This window comes from Anarhichas minor, unplaced genomic scaffold, assembly GCF_050575085.1.
Source record: "Anarhichas minor isolate MPS153535 unplaced genomic scaffold, ASM5057508v1 ptg000007l, whole genome shotgun sequence".
In the NCBI taxonomy this organism is placed as follows: Eukaryota; Metazoa; Chordata; class Actinopteri; order Perciformes; family Anarhichadidae; genus Anarhichas; species Anarhichas minor.
The window spans coordinates 15,716,163-15,743,145 of NW_027466453.1; the positions used below are offsets into that span (position 1 = coordinate 15,716,163).

The following is a 26,983-nucleotide window of genomic DNA, read 5'->3' on the forward strand; positions in this document are numbered from 1 at the left end:
AGGACATTTATCATATTCATTTTGTTTTGATGAGTTGCAACTGATCACTAATATGATAAAAACAAACCACACCCACATCCTGTAGATACTTATATGAATTATAAGTATCACTGTAATGCAATTCAATCCGTACCATTCTTATGTATTTGGTTGTTTGTAGGCCTTTGTGTGTTATTTTCTGTGCTTAATAATTAACCATTATATTTTTTTTAAAAGCAAAGGTCCTTCTGTAATCTCGCGTAGTTAGCGAAATGTGTACTGGACGGAAGCCGTCATAGCTCAACTTCAATCGGCGTGCTCATTTGAACAAGAAGAACCGCTACGAAGCACACGGGTGGAGAGCGGCCCAGTACGATAATTCAACTTTCAAGTCAATATTGTACGTATAGTTTTATATACGTTGTACTTTAACCGAACGTTTTAGACATATTTGTCTTCGATCAGACCGCCTCAGCGGGTAAGGTATTCTGATTAAGCGAATTTCGGGCAAGTGTCCGTTACATAGCATTAGCCTAGCTAGTAGCTTTAGCATTAGCATTGTCAGTCAGAAATAGCTTCAAACGGCTTAGCGGCTAACGCCTGTTTGCGAAACGTGTTCACCAAGTTTAGACCCATTACTGGCTGCTAACGACGTGTTAACCGCGATACCTTACGTGGACATTCAGATATTATCTTATTCCTAAATTATGAGTTGGTACATGGCGGTGTTTTGATAGTTAGATGGCGATATTTGCCTATTTTCATGCCGGGCACATTGTGACTATCTCCAGCCTGGAGTTGCCGTGTCGACCAGGCCCCGAGCAAAGAAGGGCAACTTTAATAGCAGCGGGATAACGCGTGTAAAGGCATCTCAAATGATTATTAACCAACCGATGAGGTAAATCGTCCACGGACGTTATAATGAAAGTTAACTAACAAGTCTAGTTTAATGTAGTTGCTGTATAAACCACACGGGCCGCTTAACGTTAGCGAAGAGCCGGACATGGAGGCCCTGTTAACGTCGCTATAACTTAATCCGTGACAACTTTTCCTCACACTCCGACCGACCACAATGAGCACGACCCTCTCGGATAAATCGCGAGTTTTCGGACCCCAGACGCAGTACAAACACGGTGATTTTGAAATTTAAACGAGAGATATTTCGGCACAAAAGTGTTTCTGTATGTTCTACCAGCGGACCGGGTGGAGTGGGGGTGGGGGTCGGATTAACGTGGAGCGGATAAACCGGGTCACAGAGATTTTAACGGGTCATGTTCTCTTAATGTCCTCGTTTTTTTTTTTTTTTTTTTTTTTTTTTTTTTTTTTTTTTTTGTTGTTCCACAAGCCGATTTCCAATTATATTTTTAGGTGTTGGCTGCTTAGGCTAACCACTGCAGCGGTTATCTTATCTCTCTAAATACCCCTTAACGTTACCTAACTCTTGAGGGCCCGTGGCCGCCTTCGACCCGCACCATGTGCACCTTCATCCTCCTGCATGTGCCCTTAAGGCTTATTTCCTCTTCCTCTTCAAACATTTGGTACATTGCCTGATTAGGTAAAAGTAACCGTCTGCAGATATTTGACATTTAAGATTATTAAAATGCACTTCTTGGGGTATAAAGTCTGCTGATAGAGAAGTTCTGCGGATAAGTTTAAAAAATGATTTTGCATTAGGAATAGTTGCAGTGTAAGCAGACTTAACTGCATCGAAAGGAGCTTCGTACAAAGCTCTGTACATTGTTTCCTTTCACATTGCGTTCCTATAAATAGCTAAGCGTGTGGACTTTGGAGGTGATGCATCCTAAAAAACATCTGACTGCCACTGATGGTGTTTGTATTCATACTGTCTGATCCAGAAACCACCCGCTTACCTATTTGTCCTACATAGTGATCTGTGTAGGGCTACACTGCAAAACATGCATATAACTACGTTAATGTGTGGATTAAATTAACGTTTGTGTTTGTTTTTCAGGATGGAGTGGCAGCCAGATGAGCAGGGACTTCAGCAGGTCCTCCAGCTGCTCAAAGACTCTCAGTCGCCCAACACAGTCACGCAGAGAGCAGTCCAACAAGTATCCTACCACAGTACAAACTGAGGGTGTGCTTAGGGAAGCTAGGGATAATTATTATTATTTGACTAATGTGATGCATGATTTTAATGCTAGTGCAACGGGATTTTAATCAGTACCATGCTAATTTATTGCTACTTCTGCCACGTTATCAAGTTGGAGTGCTATCCACATTTTAAAGATTTTTACTGTACTAGTCCAGAGTGGAGCGGGTGGCCGGTTGTTCATGGATAAATCTCCGATATCTGATACTTGCGTCAGCTGCAAAGCCTGGGAAGTCTTTTTAATGTTCCAAGTGTACAATTGCAGAGACAATGCACACATTGTATTAACAAACTACAAAGATATCTTTGGTTGATGTAAATTCTATTTGGGTGAGCCAGCCATAAATATTGGTGATGTTTAATACACTGGTGATTCCATGTGGAGCTCTGTCACTCTTTATATATATTTACAATTAGACCAGTGAAATGGTCCTTAACTGCCACGCTAGAAACTTGAACAACTCAACCAATTCCCCGACTTCAACAACTATCTCATCTTTGTTCTCACGCGACTCAAAACTGAAGGTGAGTCGCTAGATGTGTTTCTCCTCTTTCGGCCGTTTTATAACGCACCGACATCATGAATCCACAATGATTAAAGTTCCTCTCATACTCCCCCATACACTTAGAACGCTGAATGAACTGTGTGTCACACTATCTGGCATCTGGACATGATGAAAACCCCAGCTCATTGATTTACAATGATACATAATGTTCCTATATTTTCTGATCCAGATTTGTCAAGGCTCTGTAGGATTCATACATTTGATTTGTGTAATATGTGTTTCACAGAGAGAAACCGCCGGGTGTGATGAAGGACCACCTGATTTAGTTTATTTAGATTACCGCGAACATCTGGTGAAGATTTGAGCAGAGCCAAACATGATGTACTTTACACTTCAACTTAATAAACCGTAGAGAACAATATAATAAAAATGGCACAAACCTGTAAAATACGTTGAGTGATTGTCTTTGGTTATAGTTAGAAGTGATAGGTTTACACAGACATTATTTATGGCCTCCGTTTCTCTCTTAACTTAGTCGTACCTTCCTTCTGTTCACTTCCTCTCCTCAGACGAGCCGACTCGCTCTCTGAGTGGTCTGATACTGAAGAACAATGTTAAGGCCCACTACCAGAACTTCCCCCCGACTGTTGCTGACTTCATCAAGCAGGAATGTCTCAACAACATCGGTGACCCCTCGCCGCTCATTCGCGCCACCATCGGTGAGTTTGTGTTTTGTGGCCGTCGTACCTAAGACACCCGGTCCTTTCCCGCCTCTGGAGGTGATGCATAAAACATTAAAAACTCCTGATTTCCCGTGAAGGTATTTGTATTCATACTGTCTGATCCAGAGCGACCGCGAAGGCAACTGCTCATGGTCCCGTTAATAACGGATCACTGTCTGACGTTCGGTGTCTCTCCCGGTCCTCCAGGCATCCTGATCACGACCATCTCCTCCAAGGGAGAACTACAAACATGGCCTGAGCTGCTGCCTCAGCTCTGCAACTTGCTCAACTCTGAGGACTACAACACCTGCGAGGTCTGCACTTACCCCGCTCTGCCCATGTTTTTTAAGCTATACTAAGAATTACGTGAAGCCACCAAACATCACAATAAGATAGATGTTCGATGTGCCTCACCCAACGGGAGAGGGAGGGAGATGTCACTCTAGCGTAGTTTGTACATGCATCCTGAGTGTGCAGATCCTTTGAAGGACATTTTTATTATTATATCTACATGTTATTTTTGATCATTTTAGTTTTTTAAAATGTTTTAAGTGACACTCGAAACATTTGGAATCTAATTATTTCTCGAGCATCACGTGGGAGAGTTTATCTTTAACATGGAGTCTGACGTTTGAGTCCGTCTGGCATCTGGACATGATGAAAACACCCAGCTCATTGATTTACAATGATACATTATGTTCCTATATTTTCTGATCCAGATTTGTCAACTCTGTTGCTCAGTAGTGGTATTTTTTCGCTCTTTTTAAATTGTCATAAACTCATACTTTCATCATAGTTGCGTCTTTTTGACACGTAAAAATAAGAGCGATCTATTGACTGAAAACAGTTTTTGCATTTGTGGAAATAAAAATCAGCTGAAAAGTCTGTTGAATGCACTCAGTACCAGTTGTATTCTCTGATGCAGTCTCACTCTCTCCTCTGTGTTCTTGTATGTTTGCGTTTGATTTGACAGCCTCTCTGTGTATGTCCGTGTCTCAGGGCTCATTTGGAGCACTGCAGAAGATCTGCGAGGATTCGTCGGAGCTGCTGGACAGCGACGCTCTGAACAGACCTCTCAACATTATGATACCAAAATTCCTCCAGTTCTTCAAGCACTGCAGCCCCAAGATTAGGTACGGGAGAGAGAAGAGACTCATTCCGATTGGTTGTGATTATCATCTGGGCGTGATGCAGAATTAACATCTGACTGACCGTGAAGGCGTTCGTATTCATACTGTCTGATCCAGATAATCTGAGCTTCCTGTCACTCTGACGTTTGACTTAAGAGTTAATGGCTAATAAGATTAAATTAGAAATATTCTTCTCACTACGGTGCATTTCTCTCTTGGTGCCTCAGTGTCGCCAATCAGTCAAAAAAAACAAGTTTTAACGAAACACGGTGGCACAAAGCCAGATGTTGCTGTTGGTATATTTAAACATTATGTATTTTGGCGCACTAATCCGTCTCTGTGTGACTCCACTGTTAACATGTTGTGTTGGCTGCAGGTCCCATGCCATCGCCTGTGTGAACCAGTTCATCATCGGCAGAGCCCAGGCCCTGATGGACAACATCGACACTTTCATAGAGGTGAGCTGTGTGTAGTGAGGTGACTTGGACTGTTTCTATAACAGACCACAGAAAGTTGAGTCTTTTCAGCTTGTTATTAAACCTTTTACTCAGGTTATATGTATGTGTAGTTAGACTGAAGCCACCAAACATCACAACAAGATAGATGTTCGATGTGCCTAACATGAGCAGATGCAACAGAGCTAACGGGAGAGTTATAGTTCATTCAAGATGTCGGTCTTGAATTGATGTTTTTGATCTTCTTTTTTTTTTTACATAACATTTTAAGTGACACTCGAAACATTTGGAATCTAATTATTTCTCAAGCATCACGTGGGAGAGTTTGTCGTTTGAGTCGGTCTGGCATCTGGACATGATGAAAACACCCAGCTCATTGATTTACAATGATACATTATGTTCCTATATTTTCTGATCCAGATGAGTCATGGCTGTGTGCTAGGTAGTGGTATTTATTGCTCTTTTTAAATTGTCATAAACTCATACTTTTATCATAGTTGCGTCTGTTTAACACGTAAAAATAAGAAAGACGATCTGTCGACTGAAAACGTTTTTGCATTTGTGGAAATAAAAATCAGCTGAAAAGCGAAGTCATTTTACTTAAATGGATGGACACATTTAAATAAATCCATGTCCATCCATTTTTTTTGTTCATCCCAATTGTGTCTTTTTTTTTTTTTTTTTTTTTGAAACCTCTATTAAAAATACTTTCTTTCTTGTGTCATTTCTCCTCTCTGTCCATCTAGAGCTTGTTTGCGCTGGCAGCAGATGAGGACTCTGAGGTTCGAAAGAACGTGTGCCGAGCCCTGGTCATGCTGCTGGAGGTCCGCATAGACCGCCTCATCCCCCACATGCACAGCATCATCCAGGTAAGTGTTGGACATCTGCTCAACCACCTGTTGGACCACCTGTAGGAATTAGATGTGGGAGAACGTGTAGACCGCGTCCTTATTTCTGGCATCTGGACATGATGAAAACACCCAGCTCATTGATTTACAATGATACATAATGTTCCTATATTTTCTGATCCAGATGAGTCGAGGCTCTGTGCTACGATGTTGCAAACTCTCCATTTGTTTTGGATGTTTCCAATCTGAAACGCGTTCTTTCCTCCTCTCCTGCAGTACATGCTGCAGAGAACCCAGGACCCCGATGAGAACGTGGCCCTGGAGGCCTGCGAGTTCTGGCTGACTTTAGCAGAGCAACCCATCTGTAAGGAGATGCTGTCTGGACACCTGGTGCAGTGAGTAGCATACTAACTACTGATGGGGGAAATGTGCGTTCTGTTTTCATACTGTGAAAGATGTGGTTGTCTCAATAAAAAAATCTAATTTTACGTGAGGTTTGTCGGCTGTTTTAACCAAGCAAATCTCCTTCTCCCCGCTTGATGTAGACTAACGCCTATCCTGGTAAATGGGATGAAGTATTCTGAAATTGACATCATACTATTAAAGGTGAGCTCTCTTTGTTCTTGTAATCTTTTACGATACCTTTTCATACAGAAATATACCATTCGTGTCTTTTGATCATAATGTTCATTTAAGTGTACGGCTGTCCTGAAAAGTTTGACGCCTTATTTTGAGTCAGTCTTGCATCTGGACATGATGAAAACACCCAGCTCATTGATTTACAATGATACATTATGTTCCTATATTTTCTGATCCAGATTTGTCAAGACTCTGTGTAGGATTCATGGTAACTTTGTGTCTAGTTTCTCTGAGCACATGTCTAAACGATCAATATCAATGAGAAAGTCGGTCTCATAAAGGACCCGCGATGATGTGGCTGAAGTAAAACTCGTGTGTGTTTGTCCAGGGGGACGTAGAGGAGGACGAGGCGGTACCAGATAGTGACCAGGACATCAAGCCCCGTTTCCACAAGTCGCGCACCGTCACCCTGCAGCACGAAGGAGGCGAGGACGAGGAGGGCGAGGACAACGACGACGACGATGATGACGACGACGACACGCTGTCGGACTGGAACCTTCGTAAGTGATCGAGAAATGCAGTTACAGAGGAGATGTGGAATAGGAGCCTTCTGGCGATACAAGATGGGCATAATGTTACAATCGCCTCTTTCTGTAGGTTGTGCGTTAATTAACAGGTCGGGGTTTAGGAATGACTGGACTCTTTTCTTTTCGATGTAGGGAAGTGTTCCGCTGCAGCACTGGATGTGCTAGCAAACGTGTTCCGCGACGACCTGTTGCCCCACCTCCTGCCGCTCTTGAAAGGCCTGCTCTTCCACCCCGACTGGGTCATCAAGGAGTCTGGCATCCTGGTCCTGGGGGCCATAGCTGAGGGTAAGACTGATGGGACTGGATGTTTCTCAGAAACTACTTGATTTGTTATACGAGCAGCAGTCGTATCGACAGGCTGAGGTTTTTTTTTATAGGTTTTTTTAAGTCCGTCTTGCATCTGGAAATGATGAAACACCCAGCTCATTGATTTACAATGATACCTTTTGTTCCTATATTTTCTGATCCAGATTTGTCAAGGCTGTTGCTCAATCGTGGTATTTTTGGCCCTTTTTAATAACTAGTTGTTTCCCCTTGTTGTTCTCTCCTCTCCATGCCTCAGGTTGCATGCAGGGCATGGTGCCCTACCTGCCAGAGCTGATGCCCCACCTCATCCAGTGTCTATGCGACAAAAAGGCCCTGGTGCGCTCCATTGCCTGCTGGACCCTGAGTCGCTATGCACACTGGGTGGTCTCTCAGCCCCCAGACTCGTACCTCAAACCACTTATGACGGAGCTTCTTAAACGCATCTTGGACGGCAACAAGAGGGTGCAAGAGGCTGCTTGCAGGTGAGCACATCCGTTCACGTATCGGCCGTAGTCTGGCAGAACTACATCGATAGATTAAATATTGACTTGTCCGCTGTCTTGGTTTTCTGTCAGTGCGTTTGCCACCCTGGAGGAGGAGGCGTGCACAGAGCTGGTGCCCTACCTGAGCTTCATCCTGGACACACTGGTGTTTGCCTTTGGGAAGTACCAGCACAAGAATCTCCTCATTCTCTACGATGCCATAGGAACTCTAGCGGACTCAGTGGGCCACCACCTCAATCAGGAAGTAAGTGAAGTATATAGACCTGCACTCCCAAGTTTTACCCTAATTGAACCGTAGCTAACAGAATGATCTTTGCTCTTAATTGGATTTAAAGGAATTTGACATTTGTGATTGATATTGTTTCTCAGGAGTACATTCAGAAGTTGATGCCCCCCCTTATTGCCAAGTGGAACGAGCTGAAAGACGAAGACAAGGATCTCTTCCCACTGCTAGAGGTGAGAAGTTGTTTTGAGTGATTTTAAAGTAATCACTTAAACATTTTAAGTGACACTCGAAACATTTGGAGTCTCATTATTTCTCAAACATCTCTCGGGAGAGTTTCTTTAACATGGAGTCTGACTTTTGAGTCCGTCTTGCATCTGGACATGATGAAAACCCCAGCTCATTGATTTACAATGATACATAATGTTCCTATATTTTCTGATCCAGATTTGTCAAGACTCAGTAGTTGTATTTATCGCTCTTTTTAAATTGTCTTAAACTCATACTTTTATCATAGTTGTGTCTTTTTGACACATAAAAATAAGAGGAAAGATGAAGCTGTGCTTCGGTTTTATTTTCTGATGCAGTCTCACTCAACCCACATTGGGTTTAGAATATCTGAGCTTTTAATATAAATGGCTCTTTCACGCTAAAGAATTGTCGCTTTAAGGAATGTCTAGGGCTGTACCGAATGTTATTTTTTCTGTCTGTTTTTGACATCCTCACCCTAAAAATTGGGGAAACACCCCAGGCCACACATGTGCGTATGTGTAACTATAATCATCTTTGTTTTTTTCCAGTGTCTGTCGTCGGTAGCTACCGCCCTGCAGAGTGGGTTTCTGCCTTACTGTGAGCCCGTCTATCAGCGCTGTGTCACGCTAGTCCAGAAGACGCTAGCTCAGGCCATGGTGAGCATGCAAACACACACACACACACACACAATACAGGTGTTGTGTATTCGGTGATCAATTTTCAGCTGTGCAGAAGAGACGATAAAAGTTCTCCGCCCTGTCCGTACAGATGTACAACCAGCATCCAGACCAGTACGAGGCTCCTGACAAGGACTTCATGATCGTTGCTTTGGATCTGCTGAGCGGCCTGGCGGAGGGTTTGGGGGCTCATGTGGAACAGCTGGTGGCCCGCTCCAACATCATGACTCTACTTTTCCAATGCATGCAGGTATGAGTGCAGTTTCTTTTTATAGATGGGAGAAAAACTGAGCTATATGTATGCTGTTTCATTTTAATTTAGACATATTTACAACACTAAAGGGTCTGGTTTGTGTTGCAGGATACTATGCCTGAGGTGAGGCAAAGCTCCTTCGCTCTGCTGGGGGATCTAACCAAGGCGTGCTTCCTCCATGTGAAGCCCTGCATTGGTGAGTGTGCTTAGAGCACTGATTGTGCGATACCTGTTGTAGCCATAGATTGTCAGTGATCGGATGTCATTCTGTCTGTATTGTAACCATTGTGTGTGTGTCCATGTCCTCCCTCCAGCTGAGTTCATGCCCATCCTGGGGCTCAACCTGAACCCAGAGTTTATCTCGGTGTGCAACAACGCCACCTGGGCCATCGGAGAGATCTCCATGCAAATGGGTGAGAAAGCAGGTCGCGCTTACTGTCGATGCGTATTTTGGTTTGCTCCCTGAAAACGAGTGCTCGGTATCTGGATATGATGAAACACCCAGCTCATTGAAACACAATGATACATTTTGTTCCTATATTTTCTGATCCAGATATGGCACACCGCATGTTGCACTAGGTGGCACAGTTGACTTTACACACGTGTGTATGAAAACAAACCTCAAATCACATATCCCTATATTTTTGACCAAATACCTCAATATTGTGACTATATTGTCGGGTTGACTATTCCTAAGATTTACACATTCATATTTTTTGATAATTATCTACAACAGTCTGGTAAGTTCAGTAAATTATATCACATCACTTAACTGTAATGCAACCTTTAAAACCAGGAAAAGACAACACTTCTGCCATTTATAAAATATTGCAATATCCAAAATCTAAGTCGATATCTAGTCTCGTATCACAATATTGATGTATTGTGTGAACCCAGTGACATCCTGACAGGCACAAGTGTCAGTCGGTCTTTGCCTCAACTTGATAAGTGTGGCAGCTGTCGTAGGCATCGCATACATCCTGTCAAACAGGTAACCGTAACCTCACAACGAACAGAATGTTGCTCAAAAAAAAAAACCTCCATCTCAGGAAGCCTGTTGTGCAAGTGTCAAGTCGTCATGGGCATTTGAATCTATTTGAACTGTGTTCTTGGTGTTTGTCCAGGTGCGGAGATGCAGCCCTATGTGGGCATGGTTCTGCCACACCTGGTGGAGATCATCAATCGGCCCAACACACCCAAGACTTTACTGGAAAACACAGGTACCCAAACCGTCGCACATACTTTGTTGTCTGTACACCTTGGAACATGCGTTTTAAAGATGGGAGTGTCTGTGGAAATGTATGGTGAATTGTTTTGTGTTTGTCTCCCTGTGTGCAGCCATTACGATTGGCCGACTGGGTTACGTCTGCCCCCAAGAAGTTGCCCCACAGCTGCAGCAATTCATTCGACCATGGTGAGGTTATCATACTGCTATTATGAAATATACCCTTATTGATTTAATATAAGATGTTTTTATGGACATGATGAAAACACCCAGCTCATTGATTTACAATGATACATAATGTTCCTATATTTTCTGATCCAGATTTGTCAAGACTCTGTTGCTCAGTAGTGGTATGAAGATGCTGACCAAACTAATGAATTAATACGTTCCACTTTTGTCTCGTCGTTGCGTCTCTTCCCAGGTGCACGTCGTTGAGGAATATCAGAGATAACGAGGAGAAGGACTCGGCCTTCAGGGGAATCTGCGTGATGATCGGCGTCAACCCTGCAGGAGTGGTGCAGGTGAGGTGATCCATTCTAACGCTGTTGAGGCTACAGGGGATGTTCTGGAGATGATGAAACACCCAGCTCATTGATAAAGCAGTGATACATTTAGTTCCCAAATTAACTTTTCTGATCCAGAGTCACCCTTGTCACCCCCCTGTGACTTTTTCGTCCCGGGCTCTGAATTTGCTAGTAACGAGTGCCCTTCTCTGTCCAGGACTTCATTTTCTTCTGTGACGCCGTGGCCTCGTGGGTCAACCCCAAGGAAGACCTGAGAGACATGTTTTATAAGGTGAGTGCCTCCATCAGAACAGAAGACCGTTTCACCGACTTCCATCTTGTCGGACACATCGATCTGACGACTAATGTTGTCATTAAAAATGCTCCTTCACTATGTGCAATGCTTGCTCGCCACACTCCATGATGATCACTTAACAGACATTCGAAATCTGATTTCACGGTGCGGAATATTTTTTTTAAGCCTGAGACGTGTGTGCAGAGCTCGCTGTAGGTGGAGAGCATTTTTTTAATTTTTTTTGTCAATCTCTCATTTAAGTTGAGCCAAACACTCAAACCCACTACTTTAAATATTCACACAGAGGTTAGTCAGCCGCCGTGATGGGTTTCTGTTTTCTTCTCCCAAGATCTTGCATGGCTTCAAGGACCAGGTAGGAGAAGAGAACTGGCAGCAGTTCTCAGAGCAGTTCCCTCCTCTGTTAAAGGAGCGCCTGTCGGCCTGCTACGGTGTCTAACCCAACCTCCTCCTTGTCCACACAGGACACCAACCTGTTAGGTATGTTCAGCAAACAGGCAATGAATCACACCATCTTTTTATCCCCTGAACCAATCGTATGAGCTCTACATTTACTCCCATGGTGTGGTTTTAATCTGTTCATCCTCTTGTTTTGTCTTGTCCCCAGGTTAATGTAGGGGAGGGTAACTGGGGAACTCATTGCACTGCCCAGATCGTGGGGAGAAACCAGAGCTGGAGGGATGTGACTGGCCTTGTGACCCTCCACTCAGCGGATGGCCTCCTTTCCCCCTGCGCCCTGTGTGTCTCTCTGAGGGTGGGACGAGGGTGGTGGGTGTGGGAGGGTAAACTGGGGATATACATATACCTCTGGGATTAAACGCCTCACTAAATCCAACACACTCTAAAGTGACTTTCGCCAACAGCACTGCAGGAATCTTAGCTAGGTGAGGGCAAAAAAAAGGGGGGGTCCGTCTTCGACCGCCCACCCCGTCCTCGATTTTGATTAATCTGTTAAAATAGCTGACGGCTGGGAGGGAAGGGGTGGGGGAGGGAGGTGGCAGATAGGTACATTTAAAAAAAAAAAAAAAAAGAAGGAATTATCTGAACCAGCATAGGGTGCCACAGTCCCAAACACCACAATGCACGAAGTCCGTAGACTCGCACATGTAGACATGTTCAAACGGGCCGAGGGCAGAGGCTAAACACAAACACACGAGACGCTTTTACTACGTAACGATGCAGGAAACGTGCACAGATTGTTTGCACCTTTTACGGCGAAATTGCATAAACCATTTGGTGTGCGGACACATGGGTCTTTATCTTTTCACATGTACATTTAGCTGAAATAATTTTCTTCCTCTTACCTCAGTTTCTGAATTCCTCTCAAATCATAGGTGTCTTTTATTTCGACCCCCCCCCCCCCCCCCCCCCTCTCATTTGGGGCAAAAATAAAAGATGCAGTAGGTTCGTCCTCTAAGGTTTTACCACCGCAGTACCAAGTTATTGCATGGCATTTGATCACCTCTTAAGTGACGCATGTTTCAGTGAATGTCTGTCTTGTTGCTTACTTTGTTTATGACATTATTGTCGTCGGTATAGGGAGGCTGCCATAATTTGAAGCTGTCAGGTGCTTGGGTTCGTTTGTCCTCCCGTTCGTGCGTATTGTCTGATCAGTGTCCCTTTAGTTTAAAGGAGGCCGAGTGTGTGTGTGTGTGTGTGTGTGAAGACCAACTTTAGGTAGATTAATACAGGAATCCGCTTAACTCTCTGCAACAAGAGTTCAAATACTGTAGGCAAGTCGAGAATCCTTTTTGCTGCTGCTGCTTCGTTTTAAGAGACTTTACGAAACAAACTTAATGTGAGCGATAAGACATCACCAAGAATGAATTGATTCTTACTGATATAAATGCACTTTTTCTTTTGTAAGAAATTTAGAATTTCAAATGTAAGATAAACGGTAATAATATACTGATCTTGAGACATCGTTTTTTTTTTTTTTTTTTTTGATAAGTGGTTTTAGGACTGTTAAATGATTTGCTAAAGTAAGCGTAATGATGATAATGGTAAGCATTTGGGGGAATGACTAGGTAAGACTTGAGGCCTCTTAACATAGTTGGTTTTATAATGTAGCTCCTCCTAAAATGGATTAAATAGGACTCAAGAGGAGGCCGACATCTTAATTGCAGTATTTTGGATCCACGTCTGCGTTCGAGGGTCCCCGTCTTTCTCGCCAAAGCGTTTTGTTAAACAATGGCTGCTTGAGCCATCAAGGCGTCTCCTGGTCACGATCATTGTATGCTTTTTCCAGCGAGTCTTGCTCCTTTTTTTTTTTTTTTTTTGTCATTTTATAACGGGTCAATTTGGAGGGATCTACCTTTATAAGAGCTTTATCGATGGCAGTGCAACTCGCTGCTGGACTAATAAGGTACTTCTTCCAGCTTTCGATCAAACTAGTGATTGCCAATGCCATATGTTCACCCGTTGATACTGTGTAGGATTTGCCTGGGAATACACTGAGTCCCAATAGTTCTCCCCTGACACCGGTTAGCTTATGTGAGAGAGTGGTGGTCTTTGTCCAGCTTTATCTTTTAGTCATTGTTCATAGTGGACGCTTGTAACGGAAGTGTGTATGGCTGTTTGCCTGTTGCTGTTTTACTATAAAGGTGTGTACTCGAGTACTGCTTAGATGTAATTTTGCACCAGCGCTACAATAAAGTTATGTCGGGGGGGGGCGTAGTTTGAGTCATGCCCGAGTATCAACACTTGTCTGCTAGTTGGAAGTTTTATCGCCGTTTTCTCAAATCTCCTGAAACGAAGGCCGTCGCTGAAGGAAAACAGCAGAATTGGTTCCCTCCTGAATATCAGCTCACGTCAATAATTATGTATTTTATAAAGTAAGGCCCCCCGCCCCACCCCACGGGGCGGATACCGATGGCATCTTATCCAGGTTTAACTGGGAGGCAAGCATTGAGATTTGCGGCGGCCGCTCACTGATTATAGGCTGCACAGATCAGCTCTGGGAGCAGCAACTGGTGAAGTTCAGCTGCAAATAATTGGCAAAAAGTTGAGGCTTCACTACTCTCCACCATGTTGCGATACACTAAGCTCTATACAGAAGTAAATTTAAATGCAAGTTGGCCACAAGTTTTTTATTTTATTTTATTTTTTTTATTATGTTCATATGATGGTTTTGTTTTTATTAATTTATTTCTTTTAATTTTTTTGTGCTCCAGTGCACAAATTCTTTTGGACTTTAAAAGTTTTTTTTTTCTCCTTTTTTATTCTTTTTGTTTTAAAGAATACTTTTGTTTTCGTTGTTTTATAGCGGACGATTTGATAATGTCAAAGTTGATGTTGTGGTTGGACTGAAGGAGAGTCGGTGCTTGGTGCATATATCTTGGGGAAGAATGTGGAAAACTAATTCATAACTTTGTTTCAATCTGATATCAAGGCTGACAATTGAATTTGATGTAGTACCTTCTTTTTTTTGCTCAACTGTGGTGCAGGTTGGATGTTATCTGATGTATCCCTTTTTATTTAATTTTTTGTGAATAGGGGAAATAAACATTTTTTTTCTATTAACCTTTTGAGTCGTCTGAATGTTTTTGTTCCACTGAAACTTTTAAGTCGGACTGTAAACATCACAAACACATATAGCAGGCATCGCTTCCTTGTGAGCTAGGAGTGTTTCTTGTCTTGCAAATGAACTAGTGACATTTGAATAATGGAACTCGATGCACGGCAGAGACTAAAATAAAAGCTTATTGAAGTCTGACCATGTAACAAACCGCTCGGGAAGGATTTTAGAAAACCCGAGTAATAAGTGCATCCATGTTCTAGTTCCAATTTCACCTAAATGTGAGTGTTTTTCACACAAATGTATGTCCTAATGAAGTATGTTCAGCCTCTACAACTTACATATAAACAACACTGGTAATCCAATATTGCTTTACAATTATGGGATTTAACTGCCTGCACAATTTCTCAAATTTAATTGGCCCGCTTGCCCAAAGTATTTGTGCCGATAAAGTTTTTTCCTTTTTCTCACGGTTGTAAAACCTTATGACTTTGATTCTTCTATTGGACTAAGGCGGTTTCAGTAGTCGGGCTTCAGAAGATGACATTTAGTAAGGTGAATATGGGCACACCTGTTTGATTAGCAGTGTTTGTTGTGCCAACGATCACTAGATTGTGAAAGGAGAGATTATTTTATTGCATCTCAGACATGTCTGCAGATTATATCATGACAGTTGTTTTGCCTGTCAAAAATGCTGTCCTGAATAACACACCCTCTGCATGTATCTGCCAAAGTGTAAGTTGCGAGCGATGAAAGCAAACTGCAGTGAGAAGGTGAGCTGCAGACGCTGCACATGTTTCTTCTTGCAGCTTTTAACTCGTTACTTTAAATAGTCGATCGCACATGAAAGTCATAAAATGTCCAAAGTGTGAGGTGGTAATTGCAATAAAATGAATGCCTCAGCTTGTTGCATTGTGGGTAATGTAGGAGCCAATTTTTTTTCACCGTGAAGTGTGGGATAAAAAAAAAACAAAAGTCCTGATCTTGGGTTTTGTTGCATTGACTGCACCACATATTTACACTCTAGATATTTATCAATAAATATTCACCATTTCTTTTTATTGCACTCTTTTTTTTTTTTTTTTTTAACATGTTCCTTGTAAGGATTTCAATTGTAGGCACATTTAATCTTTTAATGAAATGTACAATGAATTATTAATAAATTGACTGTAATGTCATTTACATCAAATCCTAACATGGTGACCATTCTTTCGATTATAACGAAGGTGACTTGGATGAAATGGAAAGAAGATGAATGCAATTTAACCAAGAAGAAAACTTTTAAAATGTGATCAGTGCTGGAAAAGACGGGCATATCTCCTCCAGTTCGGCGACAGTCTGGTGATTGAACAACATACATATTCCATGTGAAGAAATCTAAGAAATCCTGTCCTGTAAAGCTGCAGCCACTACAGTCATGGTGCCATTTGCTGTCGGTGAGACAAACTGATGCTCCATTAAAGACCCATCTTAAGTTATAGACATTATTTCTATATTATGTTTGTAAAGCATCTTTGAGAACTTTAAAAGCGCAATACATATCTGATGTATAGTAACATAATTTAAACTGTTGAGTCCTTAGATATGTTTCTTATCATTCCGTTTGAAAACACTATTTCATACAGAAGATTTCAAAAATGCTTTGCCAACTAAAAACTGTGCACTGTTGACTGACTTGAGAACAAGCTGCTGTGCAGAGTTGTTAGTTAGAGAAATGTCTGGATATGGTCGCTGTTGATGCATAGACACATGGAAACTACATAAAGACATATTGTAATTCTTTAATACTCAAATATTGATTTGCCACTCTGATCCCTTACTGCTACACGCAAGTTATGCATGTGGATCTACATCATGATACCACAGGTCATGCATAGCTAGACAACTCGTACGTTACTGAAAGAGGCGGAACGTGATTCTATAGCTTTAATCCTTAGTCATACTTTGCACGTGTAGTGGGGAACGCTCCTCAGAATAGGAAGTGTTGTGAACGCAGCCCTCAGGCTAGGCTCCTCCCCTCAATTAGTGCCAGCATTTATAAGGCACCTGTGGTCCTGGCCTCACTCCTTCTTGACCCCTGTTCTGGTGGTGAGTGTCACATATATTCCTCCTCTTGTTGCCGTCTGACTACTTACCCCTTGTTTGAGGTGGTAAGTAGTCACATCTTAATTTGTATTATTTTGCAGCATGGTGTGCCCTTTTAATCTCTGTTTATCATTTGTAGGTTCACCTGCTGCTGTTTTGCCGCCTCCATTTAGTTTGATTGTTTTGCCTCTTTTTCTTGTTTTCCTTTTGCTTTGCATGTTTTGGCTGTTTTTCCTTTGTTCTGCCTCTTTTAGTCGTTTTAGTGATTTGCATTGAATTCTACAATAAATATGTTTATTTTACAAACCGCGTCTCTGTCCAAATACCGGTAGTGAATCTGTGTGCCCTTAATAAATTCTCAAGTAACATATTAGGGTCGTTTAAGTTTATATTTCCCGGGGTGTAAGTCCCCAGGTGGCGTTGTTGGTCCCCTTTAATTCCCCCCCCCCCCCCCCCCCCCTTGAGGCCTCGCTACACACGCTCACAGGGGCTTATAAAAGATGTAATAAAGCAGGACTCACCTGTTCTCTGGTGAAAGGTGTGTGGACTGTACATCGCTCCAAAGACGGACCTGCAAGAAATCCTCTGTCAGCGAACCATACAGGTAATGTTATAATCTACCTACATGAAAGATACCTGAATATGCTGTACAAGTGTATTTCCAAATGCCATTTCAGATTTTTATTAATATGATTGAACCAGGATTAAAACATTTCAGGACTGCAGTAAGGCAAATTAATTAAGACAATTACAATACTGTAATAAAAGAATAAGATGGAGTATAAAGCTGTTAGAAATCAAAATGATGTGCTGGCATTAATACAAAGACAATGTGTTTATACACTCCCGCACAGTTCTGATTAAGAAGATTAGCCGAGTTTAAGTCTCAAATCTCGTTCTCATTCGAGCCTATTTGTGGGAAAAATCAAGTTTAGACACAAATTATTATTTCAAGCATGTCTCAAAGCATGCATGGATGGGATCTTAAAGGCCCTGATAACTTCCCCCCCCTCAGTCAGCTTCTTACCATAGGTGATGGGATCTTACATGAACACAAAAGATGTTGCCGAAGTCAGATTAGCTTTGGGCTTTTCACTTAAGATATTTCTGTTTTTCTCTGTGGCCTCCTCACTGGTTTGAACTGGGCAGGGTTCAGGTGGACAAACGTGACGGATTGGGTTTCTTCCTGAATTATAAGTGACTGTTGCTAATTTAATCATAGAGAGAGGATAATAGCCTAATTATATTATTATGATGGAATTAATTAGATGGTCACAGGCACCTCAATGCTAAAAAACAACTGGTAGCCTGCTGCTAACACTTAATGTGAAGTCCTTGGCAGCATTTATAATATTCTATAGTCTCATCTGACCAAGCCTGTTTCTGGAATTTCAGACTCTCTTTTAGCCTCTTTCATGTGCTGTGCAGTACTGCAGACTAGAGTAATAGCTCATTTGCATTGAAGTACTAGATGTTTTATAGTTTCATATTTACGACGAATTCATGACGGTGTATTTTATCGTTCTTTCAGACAACATGGCGCACCATATCCACCCAATAATTGGACATCTGTATAGAAACTTTGATCCTGTACCAGAAGATACACCAAAGATCCAGGGCTACGACTTCCACCAGGGAGTGGACTACCGCGCCCTGCTGAAGTCCTACCTCAACACAGGCTTCCAGGCCACCAACTTTGGCCTGGCCGTCCAGGAGATCAACAACATGGTAAGATGGGCGCTACACAGGGAGATCTTGGTGAATGAGCATGAGCAAAAAAAAAAAAGGCGGCACCAATTATTACAATTGGATAAGTTATCAAAGCTCTGCAGATGCTTAACTTTACAATTATTTTGTATTGATTTTATTTTTCAAATTGATTATTTTGAGCTTGTGTTCTGCAAATAAAAAAAACCTGAACTTTGCGTTCTGCTCCACATCCACAGATAAAGAGGCGTCAGCAACCGGTGAAGGCGGTGAATGGAATTGTTGAAAATCCATCCACCTGCCCCTGCCTCAGGAGCTGCACCATCTTCCTCAGTTGCACGTCAAATCTCATCAGCTGTGGAGTCAGGGAGAGTATCCGCTACCTCGCAGAACACAAAATGGTACGACCCACTTCAAATATATTGAATCATTAGAAATATATTATTTTATGTTGTGTTAAAGCGATACACGCTCTAGCACGTATTGTACTACAGCACATTTGTTCCCTAATGCAATACATTTCTTTCTCTGTATAGGTGGATGTCTTCGTGACCACGGCTGGAGGTATAGAGGAGGATCTGATCAAGTGTTTGGGCCCAGTTTACATTGGAGACTTTTCTTTGCCTGGCAAGGATCTGTATGACAAAGGCCTTAACAGGTCAGAGAACATGTCAGATATAATCAGAAGATGATACTTTGAGACTAAAATAACTTAATTTGCGCGTCACTTTGTGTTACTGCAGGACTGGAAACACCCTGATGCCCGAAGAAAACTATGAGAAATTCGACAAATGGATGATGCCGATCTTGAAGCAGATGCTGGAGGAGCAGAACACTCAGGTGCTTGGACTCCATTTTTAACATTTGTCTAGCTGTTTTCCTAAAATGTTCTACATTTGCAAGGTGTTAATTCCAAAATGTAAAAAAACAATATTCATAAAATGAGTCATATTATACCTCATTTTGATACCTAATGTTTTCGCCGTACTATCAATATCCCTTTTGAATCGCTCTTGCATTACAAAGGCTTTACATCAGCAGTTAATCATGCTAATCTATTTATTGTGGCAGCTGAGACGTCCTGATCCGCTCACACTTTAGTTATACCTTTTCTGTGATGTTACTTCTTTCAGGGCGTTCGCTGGACTCCATCCAAGGTGATTCATCGGCTGGGCAAAGAGATCAACAACCCTGAATCTGTTTGCTACTGGGCCTACAAGGTGAGTCCTGTTGCACATCAGACCAGTGATCTGGGAAAAGCTAATTTGCTCACCCAATAGGCAAAGATTTTGGACAAATCATTGCACAATGTGGCTCCAAGCCGATGCTGTTACTGAGCAGTGATCTGGTGTCTGTTTCAGAATAACATCCCGGTGTTCAGCCCTGCCCTGACAGACGGCGCTATCGGAGATCTGTTCTTCCTCTTCTCAAAGGAAAACCCCGGCTTGATAGTGGACATAGTTGAAGGTAAAACAGCCCTCATTGGCGCTTACTTTATTTGTTTCTGTGGTGTTCGTTGGTCTTACATAATGCATTTAATTCCAGATACCAGATTACTAGTGTTAAAGCCTTAGATGTGCACAAAGCCTGTGTTTGGTTTGTCGTTTTAATACACATCTCGTCATTGTGGCAGAAACCTTTGCAGTTAATGCTGAGGCGGCTGCTGGCGAGAAGAGAGAATGAAATCAATGCCTTCTCCAATTTCTTTTTTAGCAGAGGCAACAATACTTATTTCATTGTCTCTCTTTTATTTTTAGAATTTGGGTTTTGTGGGGCCATTTTGCTGATCAGCTGACATCAGTCTCTAAAACACATGCTACTCTACCTGTGCTAGCAAGACGCTACAACTTGGTACCTGTTCCTGATTGGTCAGAACCTATCCCTAGAACCTGAAATGGATTGAAGCTATTACTGTTATCTTCAATGCCAGTTAATTTATTGTTGATTTGATTTAAATGCATTAATTGTACTCTTACTCCATCTCCCTCCTTTATTATGGCCAGCATGTATCTATTGGAACTTCCTTGCTGCCTAGTAGAAAGGATTTAATGCATTGTCAATAAAATCTATGTTTGGTATTGCAGTCTGTGTTTATTGCTTCAGTTTATTCTGGGTCTTGTTGAGCATCACCATGGTGCGTTGGCTGGTACACAAACGCTCAAAGTCTTCTATAAGATGTAGCCTATAGCAGCTGTGAACTGCCTACCCGGTCACACTGCTTTGCCTGACTCCTTGAATAAAGATCCACATCAGCAGGTCTAAATCTTTAAGTTCTTTGGTTAAAGGTGCATGGACTGAATAACATGCATGAGAGACAATCTATCAGCAAATTGACAGGTAACATTACTACCTGAAAGAGACCAAGTAAGTGTAGCTCTGTGCTAATGTGAGGAGGCGTAGCCAAACACTATATGCATTGCCAATGCACAGGTAAGTATTTTTGACTCCAAAAATGTGTTACTTGTGGACATATATTTTGTTTCAGAAGGATGTGCACATGTAGTTGATTTAAAAAGGCTTCGAGGGCAGTACAATAATATGCTATTGTTTTCTTAAATTATTTTTTGGGGTGGATAGAGAAAGATGGAGTATTTTGGCCTGAATCCTTTTGGCAGCCCATTCAGATAAATCTCCCCACGCAATCAAAATTACTTTTGGTACTTTTCCTGCACTGCAGACCTTTTTTTATGGAGGTGAACCCACCTATATGTCCCACAGCACTTGTGATGGTGTATTTGTTTGGTTGTTGACACACCTCCATTGCTGCCAGTTTATGTTTTAATTTAAATTACATTATAACATCCAGGCTTGTTTCACAGTTCTGCTACAGCTGTACTGTAAACGGTATTCAACGAGACTGTATTTAATGTCACACACAACACCGGAACCGGAAATGGTTCGTCATAATGTTTTGAACGTTGAGCAAATAGTTCGCCTTCGCAACCCCGTTCATATTCCTACGTTACATGACATTTGAGTCTTCGTTTGGTTTATAGATATAAATCTTCAGGAAAACTTTAGGGTCACCTTTTTGTTACACTGACTTGGAGACCAGCGGTTAGCATTGTCAACGGCTGGGCTTGTTGTCAATAACGGAACGTTAGCTACTTGAAGCTAACGTTAACCTGCTGTCACAGCTGTAACACTCGTTAAAGTTTGTCTTTTTTTTCTTTGCAACGAGTGTTTTTTGTATTTTTTTTTGTCAACAGACGCATGTCGCAGATAACGTTACTGCTAGAGGAGAGGAGGTGATGATGTCTGAGGAGACGGGGACAAACGGGGACCAGGGTGGACCATCTCCTGTCCCCGGGACGTCTCCCAGTATGGAAGCTTCTGGGCCTGACCTGCACGGGTAAGACCGTCTTTCACACTCCACTGATATCATGTCTCACAAGGATATGATATTAATACGTCATTACTATATATTTGTTCCAGTCTTCTGCCTGCTGGTCTCCCATCTCCTGCAGACATCAGCCCCTCACCCTCTGCTGAGGCCAGTGGCTTGTTGTCATTACCGTGGGAGCTGGTGACCCATATCGCCTCACACCTTCCTGCTCAGTGTGTCATCACTGTGCTTCCAATGGTCAGTTTTGTTATAGATCTTTGGCCGCATCACCTCCCTAAAATTGCTTTTGAAGATGTCTTGTTGGCACATTTTCTTGCTAATTTCTTGTGCAGGGCCGAGATCCTTCTTGTGGCACTCAGCGGCAAGCGTCAGCTGTGGCAGGCGAGCTGTACTAGTTCGGCACCCGTCAAGAAGCGGCGGCGCTGAGGGGGCGGAACCACATGTCCTGAGAAATTTCCTGAGAACACACATTGTTGTTACAACAAGTCAGCTTCCGTAAATCGCTTGCCGCTGAGTGCCACAGAGAGTGCCGCTGAGTGCCGCTGAGTGCCACAGAGGTGCCAGTGCCACAAGAAGGATCTCGCTGTCTCTCAATTTCTTACTAAATGTCATATCGTTCTCTGTTTCACTGTATATTCCCACAAAAGTACTAATACCGTCCTCTTCTTTTTAGGTCTGCCATGCATTGGGTAATGTGGGTAAGGACAACACAGCCTGGCAGCTCCGGGCACACAGACTGATGGGATCACGAGCTGGCTTCCCAGTGGGGCCGAGGGAGGACTTTGACTGGCCGTCTGCTTGCCTGGAGATGGAGCAGCTGATAACCTGCTGGACAGGCCAAGCGCAACTCGTGGCGAGACGGACCAAAGAGGATGAGGAGGCAAGGGAGCAAGTGGGACTGCGGCAAAGGGCAGGGCAGGATGGGGAGCCCGTTGCAGAAGGACAGGAAGATGGTGGAGAGGATGCAGTAGAAGGGGTGGGAGTGGAAGCGCAGGAGGTCGCGTATGGTGCTGATGAAGGAATGGAGGTGGCGATGGAAGGTGAGGATGATGAAATGCCGCCCATAGTAGGTGGGGACCGACTGGCAAGATTAAGAGAGGAGTTGGGAGAAAGACTGGAGGATGATGCAGCAGCCCTAATGGAAGAAGAAAGGGACCACATGATGGTGTTTGGGGCTAATGAGGGGCAAGTTGGTGCTCTAAATCGCCAAGAGGACTTGGCAAACCTCATGAACCTGGGCAATGGAAGACGAGTAGATACGGAGCAACCCCAACCCCTCAGAAGTCCTAGCCCACCCGCAGCGCTGGAGTGCATCACCCTTCCTTCAGACCACATTGCACCGGTCAACTCAGTCCTCCTTGTGGGGGGAGAGGGGGCGGTTTGTGCCACAGGCTCCAGAGATTGGAACGTCAAACTGTGGGATCTACAGGCGAGCTCTGGTGGCACGCTGCTGCACACATTGGGAGGGCGGGGGAACTTCAGCACTCACCGGGGCTGGGTCTGGTGCCTGGCGTCTCAGGGACCTCTGTTGGCTTCGGGTGGCTTCGACAGCACGGTGAGGCTGTGGGACCTCCAGGCCGGCGGGGCGGAGAGAGGCCTGATCAAGTCTGGGGCTGCTGTCCACTGCTTGTGCTTTCAGACGGATGTGTTGCTGGCGGGTACATTTGACAAGAGGATCAGCATGTATGACACCAGAGGTGAGGGGCATTAGAATATAGTTTACACCTCAAAGAAAGGTCATAAGTTTTGACAATTTGATGAGAGGGCAGTGACACACGACGTCACTCTTCTTCTAAAGTAAATTTTTGATAGCAGTTTGCCAAATTTGGAAGACAAATCACTTTCTAAAGGGTATTCATGACATCATTTGTCTACAGCTGCTGAACCGCTGGTGAAAAGCCTCCGTCTGCACGGTAACGCTGTAATGTGCCTCGCTGCAGACGACAAGTACATCATCTCCGGGAGTAAAGACTGCACTGTGGTGGTCTACGACCGGAGGGCAGGCAAGGGCTTGAAGAAAATCCGGGTAAACACACAGACGCGCATGTATTTTTGTGTGCATTCATGCTCAGATGCACCTGACACCCAGACTAACTCCAGCCAACACCTTCCGTTTCTAGCTGAGCTCTTACCTGCTGTCCATGAGCTACAGTGGCTGTGAAGTTTGGGCGGGAGACAACAGCGGCATGCTCCACTCCTTCTCCATGCAGGCGGGGACCTTAAAGCCTCTGTCCCAGTTCGATGTGGGACACACAGCTCTGGTCACCGGCATCCACAGGTCCCCCGGAAGCCTCTACACCTGTTCATCTGATCGTACCCTCAAGGTAGGACGAGGGTCATTCTTTTTTTTTCTTTTTTTTTTACTTTGCCTGTTGAACTAACTCTGCTACAGTCTTCTGAAGTTGTGATGTATCGTCTGTATTGCAGGTACATATCCCCTGTGCTCCTCCAAGGACATTATGCACACTGCGTCACCAAGCTGGAGTTAATGGGGTTAGTGCTTTGTACCATCATGTATAGATAATTACAATGTCAATCTGTTGTAACTTTATTTATAAAAGAGATCCATTTTGTATTTAACAAGGCATGTAAAGTGCAAATTAAACTGTATTTTTTCTATGTTAATGAACCCTTACCCAGGTTCACTGTCATTTCTGAAATGTGTTTTCCTCCCTGTGTCTCCACTCTACTCCGCCTGTCTGTCTCCAACGGTCAGCTGAGTGTGGAGGCTGGAGTCCTTGCTGTAGCGACGGGGGATGTGAACGTGAATATCTGGAGGCCCAGAAAATGAAAGACCAAGAAACCTGAAGCATTTTGGGAATTTACGACCTGTACACAACACACAAAAAAAGGAAACGTCTCTCTTGCCTTGCAGCCTGTCTGGCTGTGTCAACGTAACAGATGAACTGTGCTGGAAATAAAGACGTGTCGAGTCCTTTTGTGGTACATATGGCCAAACAAATGCTTTTATTCACTGCACTAACAAACACAAATGCTGTTTTAAATATCCATGTCCAGTTGTTTCATTAAGTTGTGATGCAAAAAGTCATGGTAGAGGTACGGTTGGGAAGATTCAGGTCACTTGTGTTGGTTCAGCAAAAAGCCCTCAAGCCTTTGTTTTTTTAATACCTTGTTAGATCTTGTTGAGATATTCCTCTACAAACAGAAAAAAACCCATAATTGAACACAGGAAATATGTTTACTGGTAATGTTTGTCTCATGTCAAGAGACACTGTGTTTGTCTCTCCTCTTTTAATTGTTAAAACAGTGCGGAAACTAGTTTGTAGTATTTACATGCTCGCAAATTCCCTGACCCCGTTACAGCGACTGATATTGTACCAAAAGCATTAGTTACTTTGTGTGTTCAGTAAAATACTTCTACCCTCTGTGGCACACCGACTGTATCTGTAAAGCTGCTTATTTGAACACTCCTCAGTGCTAATCAACGGGACCTTTATTGTAGGTACGTGTGTGAGAGTTTGTGTTTGTTTACTATTTAATTGCTTGGAAGAATTTAACTCTGATGCACAATTACTTGACAGATGCATATATTAAAACGCATTGAAAGACTTCTTCCACAGAAGAGCGAAGTGAACAGCCTGAGAATGTGTCTGATTTATTGGGTGGGTTTGTTCACTGCCCCGAGGGGAGTCATGATTGAACAGGTCTGTGCTCAATGTTTGGATAAAGCTGCTCTTAATATTACAAATTGTTACCTTGAGTCCTTAGTCAATGTAATGCCTTACTATTGGAAGGTTGAAATCAAACCTTAATTGATTTTGTAATGCAAAACAATTAAGTTATTCCTCGCCTATGGCGGGAGCTGTCTTTAAAGTAGATGTAGAAAAAAAAAAAGGTGTAATTGTTGGCACTATCTCAGTGGTAGGCAGACGATGAATTGCTGCTCTAGAAGGTTTATATTGTCCACGTTTGACAGGAGAGAATCCGTGTTTGTACTCGGACAGGAGTGGTCCGTGTGTGCTCGGCTCCTCTCAGGGCTGTCAGAGCAGCACACAGCTCTTCTTATCTTTGAAAGGATTGGACGAGGCAGCGATGCCGGTGAGCAGAGGGTCCTGGCGCCTGTGCTCCTGACAGTACCGGACCAAGTCTGCTGCAGTCAGGGAGATCTGCTGGGACAAAGGGGGACTGGGTAGCATTTCACAGGATGCACGACACTGCATAGAATCATGTAAACCACTATTTGACATTGGATGTTAATAAAGCGTGTCAGTACACTATATTTAAGGAACTGTTAACTTTTTCAAACAACTGATATGTTGTGCTGTTCAGGTATCTGGTGAAGCTGTAGCTTACAGATTATTCAAATTCTTACATACCTTTATTCTCTCCGTGCTCGCCTCCACCCGAAGTTGATCCACCAGTTTTTGAGCCTGAATAACACTGTTGCTGCTGCACATCTTTCCTGACATTGCCTTCAGTATAAAGACTCAACAAAAAAAAACTGCTATCTGGACTCAATATCCATCAAAACCAAAAAGGAGCAGCAGGAAAATGATTTGGAGCAGCAGTTATTTACCCAAATCCCAGAGAGTCAGCACGCGTTTGTGCAGGAGTCTGAGAGGCAGCTGCCTTTGCTTTCACCTCTGTACCCCGTTTTTATTCACTGTCGGAGGCAGTTCAAAGGCTCCTGTGATATAAAAGGTCATACAGCACAGTGTTGGAAATGTCACAAACATCACACATTACTTCACACAGCCACCACTGATGAAAAGATTATTGGCTGAGGCATTACGCTACATGCTTCAGGTGTGCTTTCTGCCTTTAAGCCACAACGTGCGCTTGCTTTTTACAAAAGATGCAGCTGACTTTGCCAAAAAAAGATGATGTTTATGCAATAATAGAAATGTGGTTGATTGGTAAAAAGAAACGTTATTTGGAATCTTCATTTATTTGGTTAAATGTGTTTCCATTGTTGCAACCATTCCTCACACTAAGTAATTGTATGTACTATATAGTTGATATGGTACAATAATCTATCTATCCATAAAAATAGTGCAAACTAAGTTTACATATATTTCAAAATAAACACATTAACATTTAATGGAGTAAGTCAATAGTTTTATTCACATTTTGATAAAAGGTTTTATTCAAGTAAAAAGGTACAATTTAAGTACTTATTTCCCTGATTAACAA

At 42.9% G+C, this 26,983-nt stretch overlaps 4 protein-coding genes and 1 non-coding gene across 6 annotated transcripts; 4 read left to right on the top strand and 1 right to left on the bottom strand.

Moving 5' to 3' along the window:
* The first annotated feature begins 148 nt into the window (after positions 1 to 148).
* On the top strand, positions 149 to 14,696 carry LOC142944930 (transportin-2-like). Of its 2 annotated transcripts, XM_076086156.1 has the most exons (25): positions 149 to 379; positions 1,952 to 2,051; positions 2,542 to 2,617; positions 3,168 to 3,317; positions 3,528 to 3,634; positions 4,320 to 4,453; positions 4,827 to 4,908; positions 5,652 to 5,774; positions 6,030 to 6,148; positions 6,299 to 6,359; positions 6,721 to 6,892; positions 7,052 to 7,204; positions 7,482 to 7,707; positions 7,801 to 7,972; positions 8,098 to 8,184; positions 8,752 to 8,859; positions 8,972 to 9,130; positions 9,242 to 9,329; positions 9,448 to 9,546; positions 10,258 to 10,353; positions 10,472 to 10,547; positions 10,780 to 10,879; positions 11,079 to 11,153; positions 11,506 to 11,654; positions 11,782 to 14,696. In XM_076086156.1, exons 2-24 carry the CDS (start codon positions 1,953 to 1,955, stop codon positions 11,611 to 11,613), a joined length of 2,670 nt encoding a protein of 889 aa, XP_075942271.1. In that variant the 5' UTR covers positions 149 to 379; position 1,952; the 3' UTR covers positions 11,614 to 11,654; positions 11,782 to 14,696. The 2 variants fall into 2 exon arrangements, with proteins under 2 accessions (XP_075942271.1, XP_075942272.1); XM_076086157.1 differs by lacking the exons at positions 149 to 379; positions 1,952 to 2,051; positions 2,542 to 2,617 and having other exon boundaries at positions 3,297 to 3,317; positions 4,294 to 4,453.
* LOC142945323 (small nucleolar RNA SNORD41) lies at positions 1,765 to 1,835 on the top strand. Its single transcript, XR_012952939.1, has one exon. It is a non-coding gene; the product is annotated as a small nucleolar RNA SNORD41 (small nucleolar RNA).
* Positions 14,697 to 18,312: 3,616 nt separating the features above from the next.
* LOC142937792 (deoxyhypusine synthase-like) lies at positions 18,313 to 20,507 on the top strand. The gene is made up of 6 exons (XM_076080884.1): positions 18,313 to 18,504; positions 18,723 to 18,884; positions 19,020 to 19,141; positions 19,227 to 19,323; positions 19,617 to 19,703; positions 19,845 to 20,507. Exons 1-6 carry the CDS (start codon positions 18,313 to 18,315, stop codon positions 20,055 to 20,057), a joined length of 873 nt encoding a protein of 290 aa, XP_075936999.1. The 3' UTR covers positions 20,058 to 20,507.
* An 864-nt stretch (positions 20,508 to 21,371) lies between these two features.
* Positions 21,372 to 25,424, top strand: fbxw9 (F-box and WD repeat domain containing 9). The gene is made up of 7 exons (XM_076086160.1): positions 21,372 to 21,835; positions 21,919 to 22,066; positions 22,503 to 23,526; positions 23,707 to 23,855; positions 23,950 to 24,153; positions 24,257 to 24,322; positions 24,546 to 25,424. Exons 1-7 carry the CDS (start codon positions 21,735 to 21,737, stop codon positions 24,618 to 24,620), a joined length of 1,767 nt encoding a protein of 588 aa, XP_075942275.1. The 5' UTR covers positions 21,372 to 21,734; the 3' UTR covers positions 24,621 to 25,424.
* A 406-nt stretch (positions 25,425 to 25,830) lies between these two features.
* On the bottom strand, positions 25,831 to 26,259 carry LOC142944933 (guanine nucleotide-binding protein G(I)/G(S)/G(O) subunit gamma-7-like). The gene is made up of 2 exons (XM_076086162.1): positions 26,167 to 26,259; positions 25,831 to 25,956 (listed from the first exon to the last, which is right to left on the bottom strand). The coding sequence occupies exons 1-2, from the start codon at positions 26,257 to 26,259 to the stop codon at positions 25,831 to 25,833; spliced, it is 219 nt and encodes a 72-aa protein (XP_075942277.1).
* Between the last annotated feature and the right edge of the window lie 724 nt (positions 26,260 to 26,983).